This window comes from Myiozetetes cayanensis, unplaced genomic scaffold (genome assembly GCF_022539395.1).
Source record: "Myiozetetes cayanensis isolate MyiCay16 unplaced genomic scaffold, myiCay2020 scf5-8, whole genome shotgun sequence".
Classification (NCBI taxonomy): domain Eukaryota; kingdom Metazoa; phylum Chordata; class Aves; order Passeriformes; family Tyrannidae; genus Myiozetetes; species Myiozetetes cayanensis.
Window position 1 is genome coordinate 76,606,874 of NW_026087742.1, and position 23,123 is coordinate 76,629,996.

General features: G+C 41.6%; 1 protein-coding gene across 1 annotated transcript in view; it reads left to right on the forward strand.

Moving 5' to 3' along the window:
• The window catches only part of MBNL2 (muscleblind like splicing regulator 2), a 94,130-nt gene extending 89,331 nt beyond the window's left edge, over positions 1 to 4,799 (forward strand). The window contains 1 exon segment of the mRNA XM_050332461.1: positions 1,857 to 4,799. Within this exon segment, the coding sequence (XP_050188418.1) occupies positions 1,857 to 1,984 (128 nt within the window). The 3' untranslated portion in view covers positions 1,985 to 4,799.
• Positions 4,800 to 23,123: the final 18,324 nt, after the last annotated feature.

Below are 23,123 nucleotides of genomic sequence, written 5' to 3' on the forward strand. Positions count from 1 at the left end.
ATGTTGGGTTGTAACATGCTAAAAATACCAGTCCTGAAAATCTTGGTCACTTCTTATTTTCAGCACGGCTGCGTTCTTTGTTTGTACTGTCAAACCACCGTGCTGGAGCTGGACCAGGGTTATCACAGACAGGGCTTCGTTATTTGAGCGAAGGTATTTCTTTGTTATTTCAATAGGAAACAGAAGATAGGAGATAAGCTAACAAGCTCACAATGGGTGGAAGTTCATTAAAAATATATGTCCTTGTTGTGTGTATGATGTATTTAGATGTTAAGCCCTTCGGAGCAGCAGGTGTTTGTACAGTGTCATTACAATGGGGCCTCGCGTGTCACCAGATTTTCAGTGCTGATTGTAATCAAAGATGGCTTTTTGGCACGCTGGCAAGTTCAGCAGGGTCAGGGAGGCAGTAGATACTTGTGAACAGAGGCAGGGCAGTGGGGTTGTGAGGTGTAGGGAGGCTGACTGGGACAGGCACTAGAACAAGTGCCTTGCACACAGAGGCAAGCCTGTTTCTTTCTGGAGGTCTGTATGTCAGAGGTAGTATGTTGCTGAAGTTACTTTCAAAACACCTTTTTATTTTCCCCCCTTTTAATATAAATATTGCATTAAGCACTGATCTAGCTTTGTAATGCACAAGTAGGTCAAAGGACTGTCATGACTGCTTTGCATACCACCTACAAATACAGCTTAAAAATACGTCGAGTGCCAAATTAAACAGTAAGAGCAGGCAATACACTCTTAATTCCTTGACTTGTGCTTAAGCCTGGAGCACAGGTTAGCAATGGCGTGATAAAATATCACAGCCCTGGCTTTTGATATCACTTTCACTGACAGACATTCCAGGCAGGTGATGGAAATCTGGACGATTTTCCAATACTGTGAGCAGGTGGAGTTGGTTGCTGGGCCCATCGTGCTTTTAACCTTCACAGTGTTGGAAACACAAGAATTTACATCTGTAAAATGGTTGCTCCACCATCTGTTCGTGATACCATGGAGGTAAAGCAGCAAGGTTAGTGACTAGTTAGGTGCATAGAAATACCATTATGGTCATCCCCTGGATTCCCTGGCATTAAGGAAGCATGAGAAAACCTCTCAAGTTCTCTGATCTGAAGAAAATTTTTTTAGGAAATAAGCAGCTGCTGAAAGTGCATTGAAAAGACACTTTAGCTTTGTGAAAAAACCTAGCCTAGTACATCTAGGCATTGGAATGGGCTGCCCAGGGAGGGGTGGAGTCACCATCCCTGGAGGTATTTAAGAAGAGACTGGATGTGGCACTTAGTGTCGTGGTCTAGTTGACAGTGTGGTGTTGGGTCATGGGTTGAACTCGATGAACTCAGAGATCTTTTCCAACCTGGTTGATTCTATGATTCTGTGATCTTTTTGCTTGTTAGTGGCAAGGGGCCCTGCCTCCACTGTTTTGCCAGTCATTTTCTGTCTTTCTGGGAACACGGTGGGAGTTGGAGAGTTGGCCCAGGCGACGATGCACTTCTGAGCTTCTTTGGGAGGCACAGGGCTGCTTCCACCTCCACTGATAGCCAAGGTGCTGATGATGCACACCCCACCTATGGCCAGACCGTTCTTTAGTGGCTTCAGCACTACCTCCAGTATTTTGCCACATAAAATGCCCCCTCTGCATGTTCTTATGCACACGAGGTCCAATGTGCAGGGCAAGACGACTAGGTTTGTGAAGCACGAGCGCCTCCCAGGCAGCGTGAGAGTACAGGATGCTGTCCCACATGGGATGCTGTGCTGTGCGAGCTGCACCTGAGCTTAGTTAGTCCCAACGCTGGCCATCTGGGCAAACTGCACGCCCGTGTCCCCTAAAAGCGCGATCATGCTTTCCTTTCTCTTGACAGATAATCCTGAAATAGCCAGCAGGAGCGGAACGGAGTGTCACGAAGCCTCCCTGCGGACGGCCAAGCACGGCTACTGTACATACTACCCTGTCTCCTCCTCTCTAGAGTTGCCACAAACTGCATGCTAAGTCAAGAATTTGTTCTTATGGACAAATCAAAAACTCAAAAAAGCTAGTGCTGCTATGTCATATATGAATATTAAATATGGTATGCTTACTATACTCCAACCTAAAATAGTTAACTACCTGATACCAGCTGTGATGTTTCAAGACATAAAGGGTAACATTTAGTTTTAAAGATTTTCTAAGCATAGTTTAATTCTTGCAAATATTGTCTTTTCTCCATAACTACACCTAACGGAAATGGTCCAGATAAGTTTGTCTCATGAGATTCAGTGCTTATGAATCTTTCGAGCTCAGCAATAATTGAGTTGTATTGGCTAAAAACTTACCCCGGTTGCAGGTTTAATTTTCACCCAAACTATGATTGGGGTTTTTTTTCTCGGTTTAAAAAAAAAAAAAATCTTGGTTTTGCTCCCCTGGTGAGTTGATTCCAAGACAGAGGAAGTGAAACGCAGCCCAGTGTCCTGCACATCATCCTGCCAATCTGATATTTTTAGCAAGAAGTCCAAAGGAAAGCACAAATTCTTTAGATGCACATGGTTGGTGTTTGACTTGTATGGAGAAGTTGCATTTGAATCATAGCAGAATAGCAGAAGAAAATCTAAAAAATTTTGCACAGTATGAACCTTCATACCCCTTTCAATCCCCAAAAGAACAAAGTCTTGAGAATATTATTTTACAAGTATATTTATAATGTTTTTAAAAGAGACTTTGCAGAAGTGCCTAAATTTTGTCACATCAGACTTGATGAAAGTGAGCCTGATGCCAACAGTCAAATCTCACTGGACACGAATAATCTTTGAAACTCATAGTCAGGTTACCAAAAAGATCCAAGCTGTTAAGAAGTAACTTCTAGAAGTGTAAAATCAAACAAAACAAAACAAGACCAAACTAACAAAAGAAAAGGTGAAAAAGAAGGCTGTAGATGAAGAGATTGTATGATACTCTAATTTAATTAAAATTCAGTTGAGTCACTGAAACTTCATAGGTGACTTTAATCTAGGCTATTAACTGAACACTAAGAATGTAGAATGAGATTCAGTTTAATAAATCATTACTGTATTTGCATTTTTTAATTGGATTATAAGATTGTAACCAGATTAGAGTGGAGAAAAAATAGTTCTTTTAATTGTTTTTCTTTAAAAACATATTTTATGTCACAAAAGTATGAAGATATCTTTAATACAATTATATACATGTTATATATACATACATACATATATATGGATGAAGCAGATTTTAATGTTGTTTACTTTTTTAAATACTTTGTTGATTTACAAGGTAATTATATATGTATAATTAAAATTTCATTTGTTTGATTTGAGATTTGTTTCAAGCACTATTGTACCAAATATTTCATATTTCACATTTTATATGTTGCACATGTATCACATAAATGACATAGTTTTTAAATTATTGTTTAAAAAACAAGACAGCTGTTATAAGTGGATATTATGTATAATTGTTTGCAGCATAAGTTTTCTATGTGGACATTATTAGTGATTGCAGTATTTTAACCTCTTCAGATTGATTGTAAACTATTTTAAACTTTGGCAGCACTGCCTGTTCTGAACGACTGAAGGCACTAACCATATTATTATTATTTGTCTAGGAAATTATTTTCCGGGCTAAATCTTGTTTGTCCGATGTCTAATTACTATCTATTTATATATAAAGCTGGAGATTTGATCATCCGAAAGAAAAAAAAGAATCACAATTCGGTTGTAAAATTAACATAGTGCTTGTAACGTTGCGTTAGTTTTAATTTGTGGAAAAATAATGTATCTTAACTTGTTACTTTAGCAGTTAAGGTATCACCATTATATACTATTAAAACACTAATATTTGTAGACTTTCTCAGTCATTATAACTAGGTAGTTGACACTGCAACTTGCCTATATCTGTCAAAGTTGTTTTTATTTTTTTATAATAGTTAATTTAGGCATTTGGGTAGCTTATTGTATAATACTAAATGGTAAATTATCCATGTTGTTTAAATATTTTATGTAGATAACTCTTCAAGACATCATTTTGTGTGAACTTTTTATGTTTCAAAATAACTGTTAATCTATGTTTTTTACAATTAATCAAATATTTTTTTGCCCATGGATGACGAAGCTTCAGATACATCAGGTCTTTCATCCAGATAAACTGACAGACAAAAGAGAAAATGTATTTTTAATAAGAGATCCACTTTCCGACTTTATGACTTTGTAATATTCCTGAAAACTGTACAAGTACAAACCTATGCTAACAGTAAGGAGGCAATTACAGAGATGTGCAAATACGTGTACAACAGATTCTGCATTTTATTTATTTATAAAGTAATTTTATAGACTATTTCAAAATTTGGGAAGATCTAAAACTATTTTTCTGTATAAATATTATTTGCCAAAACTTTGTTTATATTTAAAAAAAAAAAGTCTAATGAAAATGATTAAATTTTAAATGCTTTGTTTAATTAAAAAAAATACAACAAATATAACCCCCTAAAAGAACCATGAGATGGGCCAACACAGAGACAGTGAATACTGTAGCTGAGACATGGTTTCAAGTAACTTGAGATGTCTCAGTGTTTCTTTTCTTCAAAGGATACAACACCTCACCAAAAATACCTTTTTTTTGCCTCTCTCATCCGGCATAATTGACGACATGTACAATGAATATTTCGGTAACAGTTAAAAGAAACCCCTTCATTCACTCTTTTTCAGCATATATAATTACTAGTGGTCTGTTAAATAGCCATTTTATTTCTGTTGTGACGTTAAATTCATTCACCCAATGTACAACCACTGAAATAAAAAGAAGCATTTTAAAATGAGAGCGGAGTCAGGGCAATCCTTTCTCGTTGTGTGGATCTGGGAAGAGGGGCCGAGGGCAACAAAAAACAGCCAAAAGAAAGTGGAGGAGTCTTTACAAAAGTATGTACTTTTTATTTTATTCTGTTGCATTTTAGTTTTCCCCTAATTGCATGTTCAAGTAACAAATCCTTAAGTGTAGTCCCTGGGTTCAGGACACACGCAGATGCTGCATGAAGAAGCACATACACTTCTCCTGCCAGACACAGTGTGCCGAGGATGCCACGCTGCACGGCTTTAGCCTCAGGCAGTCGTTTCGTGCCCTTTCTGCCTGCCTGCTAGTGCTGGGGTGCAGGCAGGCAGTGGTTATCGCAGCGGTGTGGCTCACACTTGCTTCGCTATTGGGGGATTTTTTTGGCGCCGTGTCATCTGCGTCTTTTTTCCTTTTCTACATCTCGGAGCGTATTACACCAACAAACAATCCCCTGTTATCTGCTAGTTCCTCAGGAGAGAGCAGCATCACAGAGGAGTTGTGTGACCAAGGGCAGAGATCACATGGCAAGCTAGTGACAGAGGAGGGATTAAAACCTCTGGCTTGCAACTCTCTGGTTTCTTCACACTGCCTTCTCTTGTGTATTTTTTTAAATGCTTTAAAGAAAGGAAATACAATTCCGGCAGAATCAAGAAGAGTTTGTGTCATAAAGTTATCTACATTTCATCAGCATGGGACTGGTTGGAAAGGAGTCCAAGGTCACAAGTGATGTGGAAAACCACCAGGTCAACCAGTCTATTTGGATGTATCACAGACATACTGAGCCAGAAGCCTGCTGAGAACAAGCATGTGGGATGGAGAGGAGAAACAGGATGACTTGCAGGGACAGGGAAAGACTGGAGCATTAGAGGGCTGCAAGGGCATTGTAGAGCAGAAGCAGCAAATGATTAAAATTCAACTCCTAATGACTCAGGAGCAGGAAGCCTGTCTGTTCATGCTTTCTTATGTTAAACCCCACCCTGGACAGTTGTCAGCTGCCAAGAAGGGTCAGGACATGTCAGTTTTCTTGCCTAAAAGCTGCTTTGTTTCTTGTCAACTTTGGCACTTCTTTGGCAGCGGAGAAGTGCTCATGAGAGCCACGAGCTTTCAGGAGCCACACCAAACCCACAATGCCTGTACCTCTCCATGTGCAGAGCATACCCCCTTCGGATAACGTCAGGGTTTCCAAAATGAAGAAGGATACTTCTAGAGAGAAGCCTTCAGAAACCTTTGGTTCTACCCCTGCCACGCATGTCCTCATGGACAGTCTGCGGCCACAGCTCTGGTGCCAAAGGCTGCTCCCTTGCAGGGAGCAGTCCCTCACACCAGGCCAAGGGCTGCAGCAGTGTCACATTGCTCAACATCAGCTGTCACTGGAGCAAACTGGACAGGTCCACACTCACAGCACTTGGCCCTGCATCTCCCCTGGCCCCATGTGGTGTAACCATGACCATAAGACATTATTTTCTATGTTTTTTCTTGGTTGTCAGTTCACAAGTCTGAAGTAATCTTATGTCTGGGGTGGTTTTGCAGTCCACTGGAATTAATAGCATGAAACAAAAGGGGATGTGACATTTTAGGGATTGGAACCTGCTGGGATGGCTTTGCAAAGGAAGCCAAATTGTCTTGTTCATGCTTCATTTTGGGAGTGAATCTTGAGGAAGTTACTGAAACAGCACCTGGTTTTGTTTCAGGAAGAGTTGTTCCACTCCAGAAGAGAGCCCAGGAACAACCCAACATTTCTATACTGTGGGTGATGACAGAATAAAAGGCTTGAGGGCAAGGCTGCTCAACAGTGCAGGCATTGAATCTTCTGATAGTAACATTTATTGCATGAATTCATGGGACCCAAAAAAATACGTTGTCCGGAATTGCTGAAAATCTTCCTTGGCACCTGATCATATGGTCATTTGAGCATACCATGCTCTTTATGCCTGCAATCAGTTCTCTAGCCAAGCCTATTGTCCAGTAGCCTGCCTTTTTAATGTGTAATTTACAGTTCTGGAGGCTTTTTGCATGGGTCAAGATGATGTTTATTGCTGGAGTGGGAGTGTGTGAGCCCCTGGTGGTCTAGTGGTAAAGGCGCCGCGCTATCACCGCGGAGACCCGGGTTCGATTCCCGGTCAGGGCCACTCCCGGGCAGGTGGGGCTCGTTAGCCCTTAAAGGCAACCCACCTACGTCCTAAGGACCTCGCTGCCACCGTCCAAGCTCGCTTGGCCCCGGCAGATGAACCTTAGGATTAAAGGGTGGGCTCAGTTCCGCGCACACTGTGTCTCACCTAAAAAATCCAATGCGCAGGCTGGAAGGTGGAAAGACCTTCCCCGGATCTTCGCTCGTGAAGACTGGCCATTATGGGAGTGTGTGAGAGCAAAATCATCTCGGCTGTTGCATTAAAGCAGTTACTATTGCTGGTATGTAATGTACTGAGCAAATAGGTACGGAATATATAGTTATCTGTGAATGAATAAATTATGGAAATGTCTTATACATTGTTATTCTTCTAATTCTGTAATTATAGAGGCCATAGAAATTGTAAAAAATAAATGACACGTTTCATTACACGAAAATAACTTCTGCTGTAGCAGGAAAAAAACCCCCCAACACTAGGAAATGTGAAAGGAAGATATCAGTGTGAGCTGCTTACACGATTGCAGTTGCATTATTTCCATCACAGCTTCTTACAATATGAGGAAAAGACACTTGGCTTTATGATATAGGAAAATCACTACAGGAAAGACGCCTTGCTCCTCTCATCTTCAAAGAGCTGGATTTGGATACTACTTTTAAGGAAAACAAATTCTGGTGAGTGTCAATTAGTCTTAATTGTCACAAAACAGTCAGGGTGTGGGCCTGCGTGGTGGGTGGTTCCTCAGAGGGTCACCAGACCAAATAGATGTGGTGAGGAGGGTGACCACAGTGGTGTGAGATTCACCCTGTAGGAACAAGCCCCCAGGGGCTGGTCATGCAGGTACATGTCTTTGCCTGAGCGGTGTTTGCGTTTGCCATGACTGCCTCTCCTTTTCACACAGGGGTAAAACGGAGGAAATGCTTTTACTTCCTTATTTTATGGTTGTAGCCATCACACTGAATGCCAGTGGAGCAAATTTGGAGATGCTAAAGTTGGTAGCTGACAAGTTTTTCACACTTGGAAAGCTGTTAGGGTGTGATCCAGCTTTTCTCTATGGCTGTTGAGTCTCAAATCAGACACTGCAGAGTACCCACTTGGCTAGAGCAGCTCCTATGGAGCAACACAGGTCTGGATGGGTATGTTAACTCAAGGCTGCCAGCTCCATGCATGCCTCTCAGATACTCTACAACACTGTAGATGGGTTCAGTCAATGAATCCCACCTGTTTTCACGAAGAACAATGGTTCTGGTAGCTTTTAAAACACCATCGTGCACGAGAAATCATAGAATCATGAGACTGGCTTAGATGGTCTAATATTTAAAAACCCTGTTCTTCTCTGTAAGTATTTGGAGTACGTTCAGCTTGCACATTTAAGCTTTTTCTCTCCTACGATATACCTAGACATTTTTTTTATCTCACCTGATGTGCCCCTGTGCTCATGGAGGTAAAGTTAAAAGAGCAGTTCATAGAATTCTCGATAAACTTTTGAAAATTGACAACAGGACATCAAACCGTTATCTGTTACCATGTTGTAGGAAGGAATGAAGAAGTATGGTAACACTTTAGCATGTAGTATTTCTTCAGGCTTATCCTTCACATGGGCTTAATTCAATTATTATGCCAATGAAGGCGTGAGGCTGTCAGTATAACTTAGGCTGAATGCAGTTGCAATGGGATAGACTGTCCCTGTATGCAAATAAATTTTTCTGTTTAACGTGTGAAATGACTGTACCCTACTCCATCCGATTTAGTAAGGTTGGTTTAATATCTCTGAGTCTTGATAACAAGCTGTCCCTGGACAGGCATTAGGTAGAGCCTACATGTTCATTTCTAGGTTTAAGATAAATGATGAAAGGCAAGAGTCCCATTTTATGTTCTTCCTCAAGTCAAATGTGCTCAAAAGACAAGCTACATAAGCAAGTGCAAGTAAATGAGGATTCACATGGAAAAAAAGTGGTCAGCCTTAAGCAGATCTCAGTAGGCTTTCTAACTACAGGATGGAATAGAAAGCATTTTCCCTTTCTATTGACCTTAAAAGTGATTACTTTGTACTCATTCTAGAGGAAATAAATGAAGTTGACCTCTTCTAATAGAAAATCAGTGCTGTCCTCCAAGGGTCTGAACTTCCTAAGATCAATCACTGCAGTAAGTCCCTGGGCTGATGGTGATGTCTGTTCTTCATCTGTCATCTTGGAATCCATGGTAAGTGCTTATGGGCAGAAGTAGAAGCATGCTGGAAATACCTGCTGTGACCCGTGGACTTTTAATTTTATTTCCTTTTAACTCAGTCATGGGAGAGGCTGGACTTACTCAAATCCAGTTTTATTTAGAGTTGCAGGTATGTAGGGGTACTTTTGTTTGGTGTTTTTCTCGCCAACATAAGAAGGATGTGGACCTGTTGAATGACTCCAGGGGAGGGCCACGAAGATCATTAGAGGGCTGGAGCACCTCTCCTATGAAGACAGGCTGAGAGAGTTGGGGCTATTTCAGCTGGAAAAGAGAAGGCTCCAGGGAGACCTCCTAGCAGCCTTTCAGTACCTAAAGGAGGCCCATAAGAAAGATGGGGACAGACATTTTAGCGGGGCCTCTTCCAATAGGACAAGGTGTTATGGTCTTAAACTAAAAGAGGGTAGATTTAGATTAGATATAAGAGACAAGTTTTTACAGTGAGGGTAATGAAAAACTGGAACAGGTTGCCTAGAGGAGTTGTGGATGTCCCATCTCTGGAAACATTCAAGGCCAGGTTGAACAGGGCTCTGAGCAATGTAGTCAAGTTGAAGATGTCCCTGCCCATGGAAGGGGATTGGACTAGATGATCTTTAAAGATCCCTTCCAGCCCAAACCATTCTATGATTCTATATAGAGAGCCTATAAAGCAAATGAAACCAAATTAAATCCAATTGTCAGCCAACTTGGTCCTTTCTTACTTGCAGCCACTCTGTCAGATATAGTACAGTATGGATTGCCTGAACAGTGGCAGTAGTTTTCTTCTGAGCATCTTTTTCTTTGTGCAGGCAGAACAGAAATATGCTACTACCGCACAAAATTCAGGCCTTTTGCGTTCAGCTGCAGGCTTCCTGGATAAGCACTCTTCTCCTGGAGAGAGAGTGACTGAGGCTTTGCTGGAGGACAACAACATTCAACTTCAAGGCAGGATTCCCTCTTCTGAAGCCTTTCCAGCCCTGCTGCCTATGGAAATGCCCAGTGTGAGCCCTCATCCATCAAGCTGGGGCACACAGCGAAGTGCCATGCATTCACATTCCTGCCTCCAGATCCTTCTTGCTCTGTCTTTCCCCCGAGCTTCTCTTCTAAGCATATATGCATCATGGGAACCCCATGCCACCTGCCAGCTTCTGTGCCTTTATTTTTGTCTGAGGGTGGTTGTTTTTTTTAAAGCGTCTCGTTCCCCTTTTCTTCCTTTCATTCTAGAAATGACAGGGGCTTTCATACCATCATATGGTTGAGGAGCACATCGTGGTCCTTGCACCATTGCAGCACTTTAACAGGTGCAATGAATTGATTTATCTTGCCACCACAGACTGAGCACACTGCCTGAAAGGTGAGGAGATGATTTGTAAGTGACCTGTTCTAGAGTAATCATATACCTTTCCCTACCACTACACATGTACATTAATATCAATCCTTTACTGTTCAAAGAAACTTCAGGGGGAAAATGTCCTCTTGCTACTTATGAGTAAAGCATTAGCCAATCCTGTCCTAATTTGTGCACAGAGACTTTTATCTTCACCCACTTGATTCTGCTGGTCTTTCCTAGGAGACCCTTGGATCCAAATTAAGAGTCATGCTGCTCGTGAGCACACAGAGAAGTTCTTTGCGAGGTTATGAAAGCCTCTGTGAGTCACTTCCAGTAGGAATGACCAGATGGACTTCATTTTCACAGCTAAAGCAGGAAATCAAAACAGTCTAAGCATTTAAAGCATTGTTTAATTATGAATTTGTTTTGCGTGGAAGGTAGAGTGATCCAAACCTTCATGGAGAGTATCTGACTTTGATGCAAGCAATGTCTCACCTGCTCTGTCCAACATTTTATGGTCAGGGAGAAGACAGACAGAGCAGGCTGACTGCAAACAAATCCCTGCTTCAGCAGCAGAAGCAGCTCCCTGATTATAATTATTTGGCCAGAGGAATTTTCCAGTCTCTCCTAGTGAATGCTGTCCACAGGAAAGGTTTTGGTGAGAGCTTATGGGTATGGTGGAAACCCAATGGAAAGCAGAAGGTGTAGTGCAGCAAGGGGACATCATGTGGTGAGGAGCCAGCTGGTGGAAACCAAGTGCAGTATAATTATCCTCTTATTTGCCTCACCTCCATCTACATCAGATGTTCACCCTAAAAGGTGTTCCACCACTTCTTGGTGGAAAGGAGTTTCTTTTAGACCTGGAATTCTGGAGTTTTACATACTTTCTTGTTTTTCCTCTCCCTTTGTTTTAATTTTAGCCATAATGCAGATGATCTGCTGCCATACAAGACCAGCCTTCAGGCTTTGGTGAATGCAGCAGATAATTACTCCTGAAGAGGAATGTATCAGAGGAACTGCTTTCAAGTCCAAGTTTCCTGTGCAATATAATTATTCCTATTTAAATAAAGGACTCCAGCAGTGCTACTCAGCAACATCTCTATACAAAGTGAGCGTTGTTTCCTCTTGACACACCTTTTTCTGCTCTTCTCAGAAAATTACTCCATTAGAATCAAACGTTAGTCCATCAAAGTGCCTAAAATCAATGATCATTTTATATTCAATTGAATCCTTACTTTCTAAAAAATATCACAATGAAACTGCTCTATTTTCCTTCCCCTTATTGTTGCTATTATTACCTCAGGAATACTGCAGAGAGAAACAGCTGCCTCTCCTTTAGTTTTCAGCTTCTAAGACTTAGCTGGATGTGGCTTCATGCTCCAGGACTCCATAGAATCAAGCTAATTTGCAATAAAGCTGATAAAGAAAATGGCCCTAATAAGATGTGGTATTTGTAGAACTTGGATTTAGCTTGCTCAGAAATGGAAATACATACCAAGGTGAATTTTATCTAGAAATGCATGTTGCAGCATCATGGTGTCAGAAGCTCCCATTAATGGGGCTGATGCCCACTGAAACATCCAGACTCTGTAGTGGGGCCTCTCTGCAGCACGACCTGCAGCAGCTGGATTTCACTGGGATTAGAAATTTATTACTGGAGCTCGATGCACATCTGCAAGGAATAGACTCAGGCTGAGTTACTTGAGCAGGGTATTAGGATAAGCTAGTGTGTGGATTTATGGAGACTGCCTCTGCTCTGCAGGAGCTGTGGGTAGCTGCTGTGCAGTGAAAAGTGCTCTGGCTGTCAGAAATGGAAGCATCTCATCTTTTTAAACTTTTTTTTTTTTCAGGATCCCAAGGTGTCTGCCTGTCTGTGGCAGTCACCACTGAATAAGCCATAGAAGGTCTTCTCAGGTGCCTGGTGCTTTGTCCACCAGACAGATGACTAGATTTACTATAGGAACATCCTACAGCCTCCTGGCAGAGCTGCAGGCAATGGGAGGGCCCAGAGGAGAAGACTCAGAGGCACAGCCCAGGAGATGTATCTTTATCCTGAGCAGTCCAACACACCCCTGTAGCAGAAACTTAACAGCCTCACCAGCTATGCTGTTCCTGCACATGCAAGTTCATATCACTGTAAATAAATAAAACCCAAAGTCTCCTAATCTTTGGCATCAGAGGTAGCAGGACCTCCCCTGAGGAGCTAGAAAGTATGAAGAAGGAAAGTCTGTGGTCTCTGCAGTAAGTTCTGTTGGCTTCTCCTTGTTGGGATTTCTTCTGCCAAATCTTTGGTGGATAGTGCTAACTGCCCTGTAGCCATCCCCTTCTGCCATGTTTCCTCCGGTAAAAATACGGAGGAATTGGAGCAAATGCAAAGATAGAAATATAGAAATGTCTATTTCTACCACATTTGACAAACATCTTTTTGGGGGACGTGGGGGAGCAAGTAGGTTTTACAGGGCCCGTTCAGCCAGCTGAGTTACAAGGGAGTCTCCTCAGCTGGAGCCCCTTAAGGAGCCTGAGGCTATTTTTAAATCAGTAAAATGAAGAAGACTGGGGGCTTGGGAGGCTGATTAGCTCCCACAGGGCACTTACAGATCTCACAGGCAACTGGGGTTAGACAAAGCTTGCCTGCAACACACCTTCCTGTTTCTGCCCTCAGCTTCCCTTGGCTGTTGATGGCACCTGCTCTGCTACTGTCACTGGCAGCCAAAGTGCTCTCTCCCTTCAGAAGAGAGACCTGGCTGGATTTGTGTGCCTTAGGCCCTCACTCTTGCAGCCATCCCACTAACTGAATGCTGGTGACACAGACTCATGTCCAGCTGTTCACTCAGCTTCAACCCAGGCCCCCAGCAATTGCTCCTCAGACTTTCCCAGTGTCTCTCCACACACCTTACCTACACGGGCACAGGACACAGGGCTTGGCTCGCTCCCGTGTTAGAGAAAGCCCAAGACTCTTTTAGAGCATTTAATATCTGTTGAGAGGCAAACTTCACATTTGTTTTGATGAAATGAAAATAGCTGGAGGTTTATGATGATAGCAGCCTGCAGATATGCCTGCTGGTACAGCAAACCTGCTGCAGGGAGGAACAGCTCTGTGCCTCTGCTACTGCTGCTAGGAGCATCCCAGGCACTTCAGACTGCTGCCTTTTTTCCTCCGGATAATGCTCAGATTGGCACCTTTGGCCAATGCCCAGCTCCCAAGGTTTAGATTCATCAGTGCCTCTTTTATCTCAGGTGAAAAAATGAAACAATTTTAAAAGCCCATTCTTCAGGCATTTACATTCCTAAACAATTTATTCTCCCCGGTTGTGTCCCTGTGTGTCCATTGGCCCACCCACTGCAGATGGGCACAATTACAGGTAGAGCTGGCACAAGGGGGCCGAGGCCTGCAGCACTGCAAGAGCAGCACCTCACCCCTTCAGCCTTAGCCTCTGGAGGACTTAGACAATATATGAACATTGTTTCTGCGGTTCTCCCCGTGGATCAGGTGGATCAGTTCTCCACCTCCTTCTGTGTCACTCCAAAGGCAAGTGAGGGGCTTGGAGAAACAAAGTTTTCTTGTTGTGCTAGAGATTATCCAGAAGTGTTTGCCCCCTACCCAGTACTGAAAAGCTCTGCCACTGCCTCTTTTGTCCACTAAAAAAAAAAAGTGCATTTTTTAGCACAGCAGTGAGGAGACAGCTTCTCTCTTTATAAGTTTCTTCATCTGCAAGACAAAAATGCTGCTGAAGACTCCCTTCCCCCTGCTGCTGCTTCACACGTTGCTTAAATCATGCAGTGACACATAACCATGGAGCCAGGACTGTACCAAAAGCATTATTTATTTTGACCCTGGCAGGTTAAAGACTCTGGTATTTACACAGTGGTCCCACAAATCCCAGAAGTCATCTCCTTCGGTCACATAAACTAGCGCAGCTTTAAGATAACTGGAGTTCATGCCAATTTATAGCGGCTGAGACACTGGCTGAAGGCTTTCAAGTCTATGGAAAACATTGCAGCAAAGATCGTTCTTGTTCTTTAATTTCCTTTATGTGTTCTTAAATACAGACACACACACACACATGCATATACACATACAGTACTTAGGCAATATATGCAAATTAAATTATCACTTTTTAAAATACTACACCAGCACACTTTTAATAATGTCAAAACTTCGCTTGTAAGAGTATTTTAAGAAAAGCTACAACTTAACTAGACAGGTGGCGGCTGATTTGTATGGTTAAGAGAACATTACAGGGCCACAGTAATTTTGCTGCTCATATCTCCCTCTGTTGTAAGGAAAAATGTGTCACCTGATTCAAATGTATTTTCTCTAAACTGGTGTGATGCATGCCAGCACAGGAGCTGCACAATAGCAACCACAGCTAACACACAAGCACCCACCCCACCCCACCTTCAAATGAGATGGAGCTCCAGTACCCAGACTACAGCCATGTAGGAAGCAGGGGGACACACATTTATTCCCCCTGGACACAACACAGACACCAGGCTGCATAGTCACAGTTCCCACACATGCAGTTAGCCCTAATATGAGCTGTAGCCACACCTACACCAAAGTGGAGATGGGCAGGTATAGTGCTGTTCTGCGTATATCACCACCTGGTACGTAGCACTTCTGTTCGTGGCTGATCTGGAGCTACTACTAGCTTGGTTTCTCTTCCTCCCACATTAACCTGCAGCTATTTCTTCTTGTGAAGAATTATTTTGGAGCCCTAAATGATTATTTTTTGGGTTTTGTTCCAAGTTTTAAAATCCTTGAGGGACACAAATGCCCTGCTGTAGCCCCTTAGAGACTGCAGCCAGAAAGCTATACAGGATAACGTTCCTCAAACACCTGAATGACTTGGGAGCTCTTGAACAACCTTCACAGATGATTTAGGTACTGAAGGCCAAGAGTCACAGAGGGGTACTGCAGGAGACCCCTCCACACCAGGGCTGTGTAGAAATATCCCTTACCCCATGCTCTCCCAGCTCAAATCTGCAGTCATTTATTGCCAGCTGTCATCCACCAAGCAGGTCTCATTTCCTTTTGGATCATCAATTTCCATGATTCCTCCCTGCATACTTATGTGGTGTCCAGATTATCTGCTGCCTGCATAAGGTATGATGCCCTCCCAGCTGAAACTACTGAGAATGGCCCATTAAATTGTTTTTAACTTAAAAGAATGACTGGCATAAAGCAGAGATCAACTGAGCAGCCTCCAGCAGACATTGCCCCTGCCTTCAGATGTGTTTGCATCCAGTTGGGGTGAGGAGCATTGATGGGGGCCTGGATCAGCAGGAAGCCTGACCAAAGAGCACTGTGCCCACATGGCACCAGCCTCCACAAACCCACTTACTTCTCAGTATGGTGCAAGTACCACTGCATTGCTCCAGGTCCCAAAACAGAAGATTTGGAGCAAGTGCAGGGAGTCTGGATACTGTGGTCCCAGGTCTTTAGACTCTGGGTGGTCTCCCTCAGGGATAACATAGGCCTCTGTATTTACACTGGATGCTTGTATCTTCATCCAAAGACAGTGGTAAACACAACTCGGGATCTTTTCAAGATCTTCTCTCCTTTGCATGAATGCAAATCAAGGATTTCAGTTGTAAGCAATCTTTATGTTTGATGCAAGAGCAGAGTTAATGAAACCGCAATGCAAAGTACAGGAAGCAAAAGTAAATATAAGGATGTTATATTGTAACACATATTATTAGGCTTTTTTATTAAACAACTATATTTTACTAAGAGCTGCCAGGATGGGATGTAGTTGTTGGGGTGAATTACGTCCCAGCTCATGAAAAAGCTGAGTCATCATAATTTTTACCTAAAGGTTGGGTTTTTTTTTTTTCACTTTTACAGTGATAGGATAAGGGGGAACAGCTTTAAACTAAAAGAGGAGAGATTTTAGATTAGATATTAGGAAGAAATTCTGTACTGTGAGGATAGTGAGGCAGTGGAATGTGTTGCCCAGAGAAGTTTCCTGGAAGCATTCAAGGCCAAGCTGGACAGACCCAGAGCAACCTGATCAAGTGAGTGGCATCCCTGCCCATGGCAGGAGGATTGGAACTAGGTGATTTTTAAGGTCTCTTCTAACAAAAACCATTCTATGAATCTTTAATTCCATGGGAAAAAAACAAACAAAAAAAAAAAAAACAAACAAAAACAAACAAACAAACAAAAAAGCCAAAACAACTTCCTAAAAAGGTAACACCCTTGCACTGCTGCATCAAACTCTTGAAGTAAAAATAATTAAAAAAATAAAATTTGTGTATTTTTCTCCCATTACTGAGTAACTGGAAAAGAGATTCAAGTGTGAGAAAAGAAAATTGACTTGGAAGATGACAGGAGGACCAGAATAAAGACAGAAAATCACAGACACAGACTGCCTTGAGAAGATTGTTATGGAGCAGTTTTAGCATTTTCAACAGTCATCTAATATACCACTATGTTTATCCCAAACCCATGAGGAAATCTTGTTGGAATCTGTCCCAGAAAAGCTATCCTGATAGTGTTCATCTCTGTGCAGTGAAAGTTCCAAAATAATTCTAGAAAAATCTAATATTGTGGATTTGTTTGGTGTGTTGTGGGTTACTCCCAAATTAGTTTGCAAGCATCTATCTGCAGTTGTATCAGCCCTCACTGAAACCCCAAGAGGAAATGTCAAGAGGGGCTGGGGCTAATTCTTTGTATTACGTTCCTCAAGCAAATGAGCTGTGTTTCTTAAAGCAGCATATGCATATGTCATGCTTGCACAGGCCTCCCACTATAACACAGCTCTGAAAGTTTGCTGGAATGCAGTAGTCACAGTGTTGCATTTGTGTACAGCACTGAAGACCTAAAGAAGAGTATGAGAGCTCTGTACACCTCACAGATTCAGTTCCTTTTGGTTTTCCCTTTCATGAATCTTTTCTTCAGCCTCAGAATGATTAGTTATTTTTACTCCGTCCATAGTCACTGTTGCCCAAACTTCTGATTTTATCATAAATTTATGATATTGGGTCATTTTAAAGCACCAGATACTGGAATCAAGAACATGAGATTCCTGGCTTCTGTTAAAAAACCCAAACACTTAACCTGTAAGGAAGTAGCAAAAAGAAGCAACACTATCTAAAGACCAAAAGGCAAATCCAATAGTCAGTGTTGGGATACAATGACTTTCAGGCCTTTAATGTTTATCTCTGAAGGCCAGCAGTTAGTAACTCCTATGTTGATAAAGATGATATATGAAACTCCTGATTCTGAAGCATTTAGTTAAAACTTCCTGTTCCACTAATTAGAGGTTGGGCTCAAGAAGCTCCTAGAAGTGGAAACTCCAAAAGACCTTCAGGTAGAAAGAGAAAAGTTACTCTACAGGTGAGACCTGCCTCCCCACACCCACGTGATCCCCAAATTATCTCCTCTCTGTGCATTTACTGAGGGAGGGAGGGCCCATACATGAGCTGGGAGCACTTATCCACCTATTTGTGTACGGAGACAGGGTCAGCGTTTGCTGGCAAACTGGCCGCTGAATCTTTTTTGGGGGCTCAGGCAGTGGCCTTAAAACCTCCCTCTCTTCAGGGGTCTTTCACCCTTTGATCTGGATACCAGGCAGAGCAACTGGCTTCACTGCCTACAACAGATGACATCAATCCGAACATTCAGGACAAATCCATTATTCAGACATGCACCAAAATGACCTACTCAGTTATCAGTGCATGTAGGGAATTGAACTCATCTAAGTTATGACTGGATTACATGAAATGAAGATTAAATGCTGCCCCACCCTTTATGTAAAAAGCATATTGGAAATCTTATTTTAATTTACAGTATAACACAGCAATTAAGGCATCTTGCAATTTCAGTTCTGAATATTTTGCTAAAAATAACCATGTAAAAAGAAAATATTATTGTAACTGTAAAATTAATTTTTTATTGACGCTTACAAAATCTAATGCTTATGGAATACAAGTCCTGATGCTTATATGCTGATTATTAAACTTATTTCAAGTCTGACTCAGAAAAAAATGGCTATGAGACTTGTGACAGATATTGCAAGACTTCTGTACCTTAATCAAAACAGACTATCATTGTCTTTACTTTCTCTTAAGTCTTGAGGTTGATCTATTTTTGAACATCATAAAGAGAAAGAATGAAAGAGTCAAATGGAATAATAAATTACCTGGGTTTAGTTTATTTTGCTGTGCTTTTTTATATCCTGAAATTTACTTCCTGTTTTGAACTTACATCTGAACAACACCTATTTAACTTAACTTTACTGGCAGATGAATATTTCTTACAAAATGTAAATATGCAGCGGAAGTTTTCATTAAAATTATAGCACCATCAAGGTTTCTTGTTTGCTTTATGGGAGGCAAGGAAAACTTTGTTGTGAAATGCTATAATACCTCAGCAGAAGTCCACAAAAACTCCACTGAAAACAGTAAAAATCAGGCCACAAGCTAAATCATACTATTTTCACTTAGATTTCTTGGCACTTTGGGGAACAGTTTGATCAAATTTTCACTATTAATAAAAAGAGGGGTCAGGAGCAATTATTCTTTTTAAATTTAACCACCATCTTCAAATAAATACAACTACCTTATTACATGACAGCGATATCTATCTGACTGCACAAAATAGTTAAAAAAACATCAGCCCTCCCCCTCAACAAGTGATCCCCTTGCTTTGAACAATTAACCTTCAATGACAGGATCGATAATGAGAAAGCTGTGGGGATCGGGAGACCTATCAAACCAGCCCTCCTCTGAAATTAACCCATGGGACTGAAGCCACCTTAATGTTCCTTTCTGGTTAGCAAATTAAATTATGACTGAGAGAAGACTTTGGTATGCCTATTCCTATTGTCTCTGTCTCTTTCAAACTGTAAAAAACAGAAGAACCCAAACCCTGGGGACTGGAGCACACAATTCAAACTGGCAGCTACGGCAATTTAATAAGTATCTATTGGTGAAGCCACAGTAATTGTGTTCACACTTGTTGTCCTCTCTAGTTGTAAGGTAAAACACATTAATTGAATCTCATTCTGCTGGAATGTAATCTAGTTTGTTTTCCTTCACAACACAAAACACTCTCTTGGGAATTAATAGGTGGGGGGTTAAACTGTTTCAGGTTGAGGATGGTGTTAACTCTGTTCCTCTTTCACGGCTGAGCCCCTGGCAGCTAGCAATTATATAACAATTTGTAGTCTGGATTAGCTTTCTACAAATTCAGTGAGCTGAAATGGCCCAGCACTGTTTTAAGAGGGAGAAAAGCAGTGTGGGTCTGAGCTGAGTGGGGAAGACAACACAGTAACCTTGCAGGGTCTGCTTACTACCCCCCTATGGAGTCACAGGAAGTGCAAGAGACCACTTCAGATTTTGGCTCCCTGACTCTCAATGTGCTTAAGTGAAGGCTATAAGCAATTTAAAGCGAGGAGAAAAAAGCTGTCCACAGAACATTTCCAATCAGCTGGTTTAAGATATCCCCACTCAGCATGCTTGATTGCTGGAAATGTGAGTGCTAGTCTCAATTTTGCCAAGATTTACCTCAGCTTTGTGAATTGACTTCCCAAAACCAGGTACCAGAACTAAATTATGGCAATGCTAACCACCATCATGCTTGCTACACTTCATAGATGATGTGAGCCTCAGCCCCTGTGCACCCTAGTTTACCATATTTGCGGGCTGAGTCCAAGATGGTACATGGAAACTCCCTGCACAAAGGGAAACGTTAACCCCAACCAATGCAGATGCTGATGACTGCAACTGATCACTGCAAATTTTGACTCTGATCTTACAATGAGATCTACGGAGAGCTGCTACCTCATCTTTCACAGAGCACCTCTGGCTTTGGTAAGGCTTGGCACAGACACAAAGGTCATCTCACTCAGAGCTCACACAAGGCTTTACCACTACAAAACTAAAGCACACCTACTGTGCCTTCAAAAACAAGTGGCTAGATTTCCTCAAGAACAAACCAAAAAAAACCCAGGAAACTCAAACTGGCCAGCAAGTAGTGAAGTTAATGAAACCCTACTTCTGTAACATGCACTAAGAGCGCGGTAAGTTAAATCCCAAACCCTGCATCCTCCACCAGGCTGGAGACAGTGTTGGCTGCCACTGGTTGGGCTATTGGGTGATCAGAGCTGTCACCTGACTGCTGCCAGACAGGATGGAGGATTGTCCAACCTTCTTTCCCTTTACAGGTACACTCAGGTTTTTCCTGCTCTCATTTAGAAAGCATGAACTAAGATGTTAAATGTGTAAAATTTTGCAGTTGGTAAAAAAAAGGGACAACATTACTGCCAGTATGAAAGGGAAATTAACAGTGTGATCACCTGAAAATATTAAGGATAGAGTAAGTAAAGTCAGCCACATTTCACTACAGCTAGTTGTGTCCTGAATTTGACAACAACTTCATGGACGGTACTAATAAAATAATTTAGCAAGAGACATTAAAGACTAAGCAAAATCTCAATCCTTTGCTTCCTAAATACTGTAATGACACATGGTTAGGAGAAATCCATGTGAAGACAGAACTGCATTGACAGTTGGAATGTAAAGACACAATGGTAAGCAAGGATGGTAATCATGTTGTTCTACTAATATGCACTTAAAAGAAAACTTGACAATGAAAAACAAAATATACACCAGAGCAGTTTGTAGAACAGACAAGCTTTATTTCACACATTTTCTTGTGCTTCAGTGTCAGAAGACCATCATCAGCTCTCAGGGGTAAAGGGCTATGGATTCCCTCATTTTTCATATTGCTACACTTTACATCTTGTGACTGATCCTGTTAGTAGTGAAGAATTAGCAAACCCCGACTTTGGGATGAAAATAGATGTTAAAAGCCTTTTTCCTCTTTCCCTAATGTATAGACAGAGGCTACAATAGCTAGCAAAAAAAAGAAAAAAAAGAAATATTGTGTTGGTTGCTGCATAAGATAAAAATTCAGTATTTATTGAGAAACTCCAGCCTACCATAAGATGGTGCGGTTAGCCACAGGCTGCTGAAGTCTGAAATAAGACAGTTCAATATAAGACATAAAAAGACTTGAGAAGCGAGCAATAAAACTGCAGTTCCTAAATCTTAGGAAGCCAGCAAAAACCCAGCCATCCAGCACAAAGGGACTAGATGACTCTTGAGTCTCCTATGAGAAGCTACAAAGGAAGTCATGCTGGGAAAGCATGCTGTGGGCTGAGATATTTGCCTGCCAAGCTTTGCCCAATTCAATCTTCTGCGGCAGGAAGTTTCTCTTTCCCTGAAATTTACTACTTTTTTTTTTTTTCTCCTGCTCTTCAGCAAAGCATAGCAAAAGTATAAGCAACATGCATAAAAGAAAAACTGGCATTACCTAAATGGCCCCCTATTTTCCACCTCGCTATAAATAACTCTACATAACTGATGCTATATTTGTTCTTAGGGTTGAGGCTGAGCCTCCAACATTTATTAGCTGAATTTTCAATGTTGTTGTTCTCGTCAGATGAATCAAAATCAAAAATGAAGTTTAGAAAAACAGAGCAACAGCGAGATGTTCAGCCTCACAACTGAAATGGTGAGATCCTTGGTAACAGCCATCCATTCAAGGCATCCAGCACCTCCTCCAGTTGACCATCCTGCCTATTCTTTTATATCCTTCATGCTATCTACACCATTCCTCTGTATTTCCAATTTGTACATTTCTTAGGTCCCGGCACACACTATTAAGTGAAATGACATTTTGCTGCCCATCAAATCTATGAGACTGAACACCTGGTGTAAAACTTTCAAGTGGGAACGTTCCTGTTACCTCTCTCTGAACTGTTGCCTTCCCACTAATTACCCTCCTCGTCATGAGCCAGCGGCCGACAGCTTTTGTTCTGAGAAGCACTGAACATCAGGAGGTTGTTCGCCTCAGGATGAATAAGAAGGTAAGCCCAAACCTCCTACCTTCAGCACTGATCACTTAAATCTATTTTGCATGATTGCACATAATCGTCCTATTCTGATATGCAACACATTTTAAAGTTAGATATGTTCATCTTTCACTGTTCTTCACGGAGTTGAAACCTTGAGTGCACTGAGATAGGGCTTAATTTTCTGTCTAGGTTATAATCAGCTTAGATCCGTGCTCTTCTGACAATGTTGTTCATTAGGTTAAATGCCTTCTCGCTTGAGCTTGACTCCACCCTGCTTTACTGGTTACTCATAACCCTCCCTTGCATTTGCTTTTCCTAGGTTAATCAAATACTCCCAGTGTACTCTTGCAGATAAGCTTTGTTCGTTTCCAGTAACCCTCCTGGATGTATTTCTGTACAAGTTCCTCTTTCCTGGACATGATTTATCAGAACTGGACAGAGTAATATCTCACCAGTAATCCAGAAGCTTGACTGTATGCACACCACAGTCACATTTGTTTTCACAACCACATTAAATTGGCAGCTTCCTTTGATTGTTGACTAATAAACCCAGGTATTTTCCCATTACTCTGATGGAGGGTTCCTGGACTTACACTACAAATAGTTATTAATCCATACATGCAGTATCTTGCATTTTGTGCTATTACATGTTCTTGTAGTCTCATTTCTATTACTTGAAGGTCTCAAGTCACAACAGAAATTAGATTATTCATTGAAACTATTACTCAATTCTGACTAGACTGGCCAGGCTCTGCAGTGTTTACAAATGCATTCTGACAGTCCTG